Genomic DNA, 8392 nt, shown 5'->3' with positions numbered 1-8392 from the left:
TGCAAACAGACTGGCGCTCTGCCTTACGTGCATTTTGAACAAGATGCATGTTTTAAGTTGACATGAGAGAGTTTGTGCTTGTATTCCTGCATGTTATGTGTTAGACTGGGCTGTGGTCTCGATGTTCTTCCTTTTTTTTTAGTCTTGAAGTACAAGTTGCAGGGAGGGGGTGCAGGTGGGAGGATAGTGATGTGGTCTGGGGCTCAAAGGTGTTTTGTTCTAAATTTGGTGCAGTGCATCAAAATGCCTTTGCCATCTTGTAGGGCATCACACACATACAGTCTCCTCTTTACTTTAGCGTGCAACTTGTCCCACTTCTTTAACTCTTTTGCACCCGATGACATATTTTACATTTTTATTTTTTTCCATGGGAGGGGAAAAAAACTTGCACTTAAAAACTTTATTAAGTGTACTTAAGGCTACCATTCCAGATGAAGTTAATTACGCTGTAAAGGGGCATATTGTCTCTCAGCCTTGCAGTCAGATTGCATCAACACACCGGGGTACAAACAATCACATTGCACTTCATATGCACCTGCTCATGGTAACCTGATTTTTTTTTTTTTTTTTTTTTTTGTGCCAAGGTTTCCATAGTAACTGCAAAAGGTTAGACAGGCTATGAAGATGATTGTATAAGCAGCCTATATGCCACTCATTTATAGCATAGTGCCAAACACACACACCGTGTGTATGCGGTTCTGTACCTCAATGTGAAACCTGCGTAGTTTTCTAAGGAAAGCAGTAACTGGTGATCAATATTTTAACAAGCTGTCAGGAGATTTGGAGAATCAAAATGCAGGACTGGAAAGTTGTGTTAGCTGAGATTTTGAAAACTTTCTTCAGCCAAGAAGCACAGCTGCAAGCTAAGAAGAAGAAGAAAAAAAGAAGAAGAATCAGAAAAAAGAAAAAAAAAATCTTGGAATGTAAAGTAAAATGTTTCTTCAAACCCTTAAAAATGCTAATTCTACATCCAGTTGTAATATCGTTATATTTTAAGACAGTTCTGTTTTTCATCAGCTAATTAATTTTACTGGATAAAATTCAGAATATTGCTATCACAAAAAATGAATACGGAGAAAATAAGCTGTTCATTTTTTTCATTTGGATGTTGGCTAAACACTTTTGCAACGGTTAGTTTAAAGATTATTCATGCTTTGCAAAACACAAGACATTACAGGGAGTTCATTACCGTGACCAGGATTTCTGGCCAGTAAAATCGAACACGTACTCTCACTTTAACACAGAATATCCTGTGCAACCTGAAAAAAGCCTGCTAAATTAATATCATATGTTATATAAAGCCTACAGCACCCACAACATTTATTGGCAGAAGAAAAGATGTGGGAACAAGCCTTATGATAAAACATTTTGCTATGGCAGAGGCATAATCTCACATTTGTTTTAAAAAAACCCCCAATAATTTAAAAATAATTATTTTATTCAGGGCACATTTCAAGCAAAGGAATGACAGCTTTATTTACATATTTTTTTACTAAATCAGTGGTAATTATTGGAACTGTAACAGTTTCTATCAAATAAACATAACTAAACCATGTGTGTTTACTAACTTTTGATTTAAATTAGTATATAAATATAATTTATATTCAGTAAATTAGTACTTCACCAGATAAAACATTAATAGCTTCACCAGACAAAACATTATGAAGATTAATTACACAAAGACTGGTGTTTTCAAGCTTTTATTTCTGTTTATTATTTTCCGCTTTCATCAGACCAATAAAAAACTATTTTTCAAAACAGTACTGCAAGTAGATAGACTGAGGATGAATTTAGCTCTTGTTTGAATGAAAATATTTTTCAAACGAAATCTACCGAGGTTATAAATACATTCGCTTAACTGATGTGACTAAAGTAAAACAAAAGAAGCACGAAGTGCACCGTTAATGAACTGCACCTAAGAGTCTTTATTAACTTTACTGTCCACGATTTTGCGTATAATTTGTGCCTTAAAACGTCTCCGTACCGAGTCATAAACACACTTGTTCAATTTTAATATTTACAAAAATTAATTCAAGTAAAGACATTAACTGGAGCTGCAACATGTAATCAACTACCCCCCAAAAAGCTATTATTTTTGTAGTTTTTAATGACTTAAAAAAAAAAAATTGACTCGAGTTAAGACCCAGTAGAGCCACGTGTAACTAACTTACTTTATCTTAATCTAAGTTCAAACTTTGCAAAAATACAACGTTTGTGTGTCAAGTGAACCCCCTCCCCCCCAAAAAAAACAACCCACAAATAGTGCAGAGACATTTGAATATCACTATTCTTTTAATAGGGGCAAGATTTATAATGGACAGCATTATCATTTATTGTTTACAAATGCATAAACTTAAAGATACTGAATAACAGTGCGTGGAAATCCGAGCGGCTCAGTGTGAAGCCTCAGGGAAACATGTTGTTCTTCGGTCGAGAGATCATCTTCTGCTCCTCGTACATCCTGACATACGACTTGACGAGGTCCTCTATCGTCCCGGCCTGAGGCAGGAAGAAAAGGCCGTTGATACTTGACCTTATTTAAATCTGCATTTAACCTCGGCCCACTCACCTGTGGGGTTGCACACACAAAGTTGATGCCCTTCACCAGGGTGCGGATGGTCATCTGGAAAACGTTGCCTGTGCTGCTGTAGTCTGTGATACGGTTGAATGGGTGCATCACTTGCAGCTCCTGAAATGTTAGGAGAATTGTACGTTCGTGTAGATAAAAAAGAATAAATACAAACAATAGAGACATAACTCATTCATTAAAAAAAGGATTATGTACAGGGGCTTTAAAGGGAAAGTATTATGTATTTTCTAGGCATGTAGTAACATTTTAAAGCACAATCAAGTAACCATGTTACCTTCAGTTATAAAAATGACGTAAAAGAAATTTGACGCTCTATTTTAATGCCTTGAAATTGGTCCTCTGTCTCTTTAAGAAACTCCTACTTTTTCTGAAACTCCGCCTTCAGGAAGTCATCACATCACTGCTTCTCTATTCACCCTTTAACAACGTCTTTACCAGTGTTTCGCTTATAAGTAGCTCATATAATGAATTTAGCAGACATACAGTTCCACCAGGCGTTTGCTAATTTCTGCTGGCTAGTCTGAAGGAGCTGAGTGAGGGAGATAAAAGGATTTCACAAAAAAATCAAGGCAACACTCCAGGTTTGTTTTTGATGAGGGAATAACATTATAACATGATGTATACCTCAAAAAAGTCGATTTTATATAACACTGCCCCTTTAAAAATATTTCAACCCCGTATATTTTTCATCATCTTGTCACACTCTCTCCGTAGATTTAGCATTTTTTTAGGGAGTTTATGTGATAGACCAAAACATGGTTGCACAATATTGTGAAACTAAAGGAAAAGAAGATATGATTTCAAAATATTTTTGTTAAACCACCTCGTGCTGCAGCTCCAGCTCAACGTCATTTCTTATATTTCTATAAAAGCTTTTCTACAGTCAGACGCAGAAATCTTTGCCACATTTTTGCATAATTAGCTCGAGCTCAGTCAGATTGGATGTAGATAATCAGTAAGTGGGAAGTTTTTTTGTTTTTTTTATTTTCCAGTTGAGATATTCTCTTCCCAGTTAAGAATGGCTAATTAGGTACATCATGAATTTTATTGAATGATGTCAGAGTAAATATATGCCACAGAGTAAAAACTCTTATAAAACATCACATTATCTTTCAATTTCTTTGTGTCGTTTCCATCATATAGTCATCCAATCTGCACTAATCTGCATAAATACTGACAATAACCATCAGTTACTCGGCATACCTTTGTTTTGGGGTCGATTAGGCTAACACCCTTCTTGCTGACCGTAAACCAGAGTGTGTTCGGGTACCCTGGCTCACAAGTTTGCTGCAGAAAAAAAAAAAATTAATACATTTTAAAAAAAATGACATTTTCTTGGCTTCAGAATGTCATTGCCACTCCATCTCCCGTAACTCACTTTAACGTCAAAGAAGGAGCAGCCAAAGTTTGGCCAGCTCGAAATGACTCTCAGGAAGGCAATTTTGGCCTCTTGCACCGTCATGCCGCTCTGCTTGTTATACGACGAGATGATGTTCTGAAGGCAGACATGAGAACAATACGTTTGGAATCATTAACTCTTAAACATGAGGCTGCTTTTTTCCCCCATTGTTCTTTGATTTTGATGGTTTTATTTAAAGAAAAACAACATTATCTGTAAAGTCCCTTTTTTACCTTCTTCCACTCTTCAGGCTGCATCATTTGTACTTTGTCGACAGGAACCAGCTCGTTCAGCATTCTGGGGATCATGACAAACTGGGATCTGTCTGAGTCCACGGCCACTCTGAACAGGAGCCCACCCAGATTAAACATGTCCTCTTTATTGCAGGTGTGGTATCCCCGCAGGTACTTGGGCACCTCCTGTGAGGAAAAACAGGAAATGCTTTACAATCACGCTGCATCCCAAACATACGACGGCTTATCAGGGACATAGCAGGTAGAAAGAAACAAAGGGAGGAGTACATTTCTGCCAAAAAAAATCAGGAATTTGCAAGGAAAAAAAAAGAGAACATTTCTGAGTTTGAAAAGTTTAAAATTTCCACCAAAAAAAAAAATTGAGATTAATCTCAGACGTTTTATAGGAAAAAAAAAACAAGAAAAATTTTAAGTTTGAAGAGGAAAAAAAATTCTATAAAGAACCCTGAAATTTTAAGATTCATCTGAGAAAGTTTTTAGAAAAACATTGATATTTCCAAGTTTCAAAAGTCAAAAGGTTTTTTCTAGACAACTTTAGAGATGAATCTCAAAATTTCAGAGCTTTTTCTAGGAAATTTTCAACTTTTAGATTAATCTAAAAATCTCTCAAATTTATGATTTTTCACACTCAGAAATGTCCTCGTTTTCTTCTTTAAAATTTCTGACTGATCTAAAAATTTCTGAAATTTTCAAAGAAAATGTTGACTTTTTCCAACTGCGTTAAATTTTGAGATAAATCTCAACATTTCTGAGTTTTCTGGCAGAAACTCACTCTTCCTTTTTTGTTTTTTTTTTCTGCAACAGCCCTAATACGCCGTCGTACAAACACGAGTAAAAACCCAGGCGATAAGCTGCAATAAGTACCTGCGGGTAATGAAAAGTGAGATCTGCGATGAGATCTTTTCCTGGGATCACGTTGAACCAGAGCTTCCTTCTGTAGACCACCAGGAGCGGCGCATTGGACTGACTGACTGTGAAGCGAGATTTGAGTTATGAACATGAAAAACTCCCCCAACACGGGTAAACAAGTTCTGTCTGAACACTTTCCATTTTATTTTTCATTTCATTCACTCAATAAATATGAATCGTTTATCTAACAACTAAAATAAATCATATCTGCCGTAATTATAACTACACAACTTAGAAGACTATGACAGCCAAGTTTCGAATACACAAAAAAAAACACAACTTATTCAATGCCACATTGCTTCATCATAACGGTTTTCAAATTTCTTTTTAAACGCAGGAAGACATTTACCTTCTTTCACTTTTTTCCCTTTCTTATTAACATCTGGAGGTTGCCTTAGACTGTCAAAGAAATACTTGTCCTCATCCAGGCTCATCATCTGCAACACGGCAAACAGGAAAGGACCATTTTTATCTTTTGGAAGACTGTTGATGACGTACCGTTTCACAGATCTTGTGCAGGCTTGCAACACAAAACCAAAACTTCCCTTTACATTACTTGGTGCAACCGGAAAGTGTTCACTAAGCGTCGCTTTTATAGCATTCTTGTAAATTGTATTGTGATCGCCTTCGTCAAAATCCTTCACACTAATACCTCACTAAAACACAAACATGGAGGAGCAGCTTTCAGCTTCCATGCACCACAAATCTGCATTGATTAGTAGTAAATGACACATTGATTAAGATTGCTTAATGATTTTGATGATTAGACAAAATGTAAAATAAAAATGCACTTATTTCTTGTACTGGCTGACTTTTGAGATTCATTTAAAACAATTGTAACGTAACAAAACGTGGAAAAAAGTCGAAGCGCTGTGAATACTAAAAGTGAGGAAATATCACCTTACATCTGCAGAGGTTAAAACCTGAGCGTTTCACACTTCAACCACAAAACCTCAATGTGTTTCATCACTGGGAGTTTATTTACCAGAAGTGCAAGCAAAGGGGTGTTTGTATATGTTTTTAAAACGTTTTATAAGACTGAAATTTCTCACAAAATATTTCAGCCGCCCGGTTGAGAAGACTGCCTGAACTGCATTTAATCTAGGGTGAATAAAAGAATGAATTCTGAATATAAAAGTTGAATGTCGTGCTACTTACTCTATCAAATTTAATCTCAATAAAATACATTCAACTTTATAGCTTTAAATCAACAAAATTATATATGAAAAAAACAAAAACAAATTGTCGATCACAGTCGTCGTCCCAGCCGCACCTTTTGCGTCACTTTCATGTACAGGCCGAATCCCTCTGCTGAGCTCAGCGAGAGCTGGGCGGCGATGCTGTGGCGCAGCTCCCTGTTCGTGATCGTGGAGGAAACCTCGACCAGCTGTGAGAAATCGCAGAACAATGTCACAGCTCAGACTTTGACGAGAGACACGGTTTTGCCTACTTCCCTCGTTCGTTTTCGAGCGGAGACTCTCTCCCGTGTTTGTGGTAAGTACTGAATGTAGGTGAGCAACACCGTGAAGACTTACGAAAGCCACACGCTTCCTGTTTTCAGGGTGAGTGAAGCCGATGAGCCGAGGGACATCTTTTCATTTGCAGCACAAACATTTGTTTGTACAGGTGTTTTATACAAAAAAAGGGGTGATAGAAAATGTTGCAGTTATAATAAAAAGAAAGTGCTTCCTTATTCCAGGAGTATCTCTGTCTGGTCCTCACCAGGATTTAATATATATATATTTTTTTAAACGGGCAGTATTATGGGTTATTATTATTTTATAGCACACTCAAGTATGTTACCTTAAGTTATCATAAAAATGCTGTATACATCAAATATGACTTAAAAGAAAATTTACTTCACAATTTAACACCTTGAAATTGGGCCTCTGTGTCTTTAAGAAACTCCTGCTCTTTCTGAAACTCCGCCTTTAGAAAGTCATCACAACGTTGCTCCTCTATTAATCCTTTAACAACGTTTTTACGAGCGTTGAGCTGAGAAGTAGCCCCTATAATGAGCTCAGGAGATGTTTGCTAATTTCTGCTGGCTAGTCTGAAGGAGCTGAGTAGGGGAGTCACAGGGAAGAGCTGCTCTGTGAAGTGGAAGCTCGGAAATTGCAGGAGGAGCTTCGTCTGAAAGGCGGGGCTAAGTCCACCCAGGTGTTTTGAACAGCTGAATGGTTGCCCCAGGTGATTAAAAGATTTCTCAAACATGCATAAAAGAATCAAGTCAACACTCCAGGTATATTTTTGATGAGGGAATAAGATTTTACCTAATACCGCCCCTTTAAAACATGAAGCGTAAAAGTCACTAAAGATCCCACCAAGAAATTATTTACTTAAGAATATGTCAACATGAAAAAGCTACGTTCGTAAGGACTGCTGGCCAGCTGGTGATGACCAGATCCTCTTTATGATGTCCTCATGTATAAAAATAATTCAATTAAGGTGTACTTTCTTTTCATATATATACTGTCAAGGTTTCCATGAAACTGATCTTGAAACTGTGTATCAACTTGATTCCATAAAAATTACACCAGCAACAACATGGTTACTAAAACAACTGAGTTCAAATTAAGAAAAATAATGCCAAAAGACAAATGTTTAGTTTTTAATATAAATCCAAAAATGCAGAAAAACTCCGTTATAAATGATGACATAATTCTTTGACACTGAGCCACATTTCTGAGAAGTAAATAATGTTGGTTCTTACAGCATCTGTGTCATTTGGAAAGTGGACTTTATAGAAGATCTGAGTGCTGTTCTGCTGGATGGCCTCCACCTCTGCTTGATGGGGTGGAAGTGTCCTGGGCTCTTTACTGAAGGGGCAAAAACACTTAGATTAATTAATCTGACGAAACAAAATGTCTTAGCAGATCAATGGAAGCAAAGTAAGAATATAAACCAGTTTTTGGCTAAATCACCATAGATAAATTGCCAAAACACAAATGGAAACAAGTAAAACAGTTAGCAGTTACAGGAAGCATTTGACTCTTCTGCTGGCTAGTCTGAAGGAATATCAATTTATTTTTATTTATTCTTCCTGTACATTGTTTTATTATCCTTTAGAGATACTGTCTATTGGAAACATTTCTTGTTTGAAAGAAAATAATTTGAAAAAAAAAACTGACAGGGGTTTGACTACTTTTAAATTTAGGACAAAAGCAGAGGAAAACATTTAAAAACATACTCCAGCCCCATATATTATCTAGCTAGCTAGCTAGCTATGTACCTACCTAG

General features: G+C 36.6%; 1 protein-coding gene across 3 annotated transcripts in view; it reads right to left on the bottom strand.

The window, feature by feature from the left end:
* Positions 1–2263: 2263 nt before the first annotated feature.
* LOC116722113 (unconventional myosin-VIIa-like) overlaps positions 2264–8392 on the bottom strand; it is a 28867-nt gene continuing 22738 nt past the window's right edge. For all 3 annotated transcript variants that reach the window (XM_032566257.1, XM_032566258.1, XM_032566259.1), the window contains 9 exons: positions 7866–7971; positions 6426–6539; positions 5502–5589; positions 5108–5214; positions 4223–4408; positions 3969–4085; positions 3794–3877; positions 2570–2689; positions 2264–2499 (listed from right to left, as the gene is read on the bottom strand). In XM_032566257.1, the coding sequence (XP_032422148.1) occupies positions 2407–2499; positions 2570–2689; positions 3794–3877; positions 3969–4085; positions 4223–4408; positions 5108–5214; positions 5502–5589; positions 6426–6539; positions 7866–7971 (1015 nt within the window). In that variant the 3' untranslated portion in view covers positions 2264–2406. The remainder of the gene's footprint in view (positions 2500–2569; positions 2690–3793; positions 3878–3968; positions 4086–4222; positions 4409–5107; positions 5215–5501; positions 5590–6425; positions 6540–7865; positions 7972–8392) is intronic.

The sequence above is a fragment of the Xiphophorus hellerii genome, chromosome 6 (assembly GCF_003331165.1).
Source record: "Xiphophorus hellerii strain 12219 chromosome 6, Xiphophorus_hellerii-4.1, whole genome shotgun sequence".
NCBI classification, from domain to species: Eukaryota; Metazoa; Chordata; class Actinopteri; order Cyprinodontiformes; family Poeciliidae; genus Xiphophorus; species Xiphophorus hellerii.
This window is presented reverse-complemented; position numbering and strand designations above follow the sequence as displayed.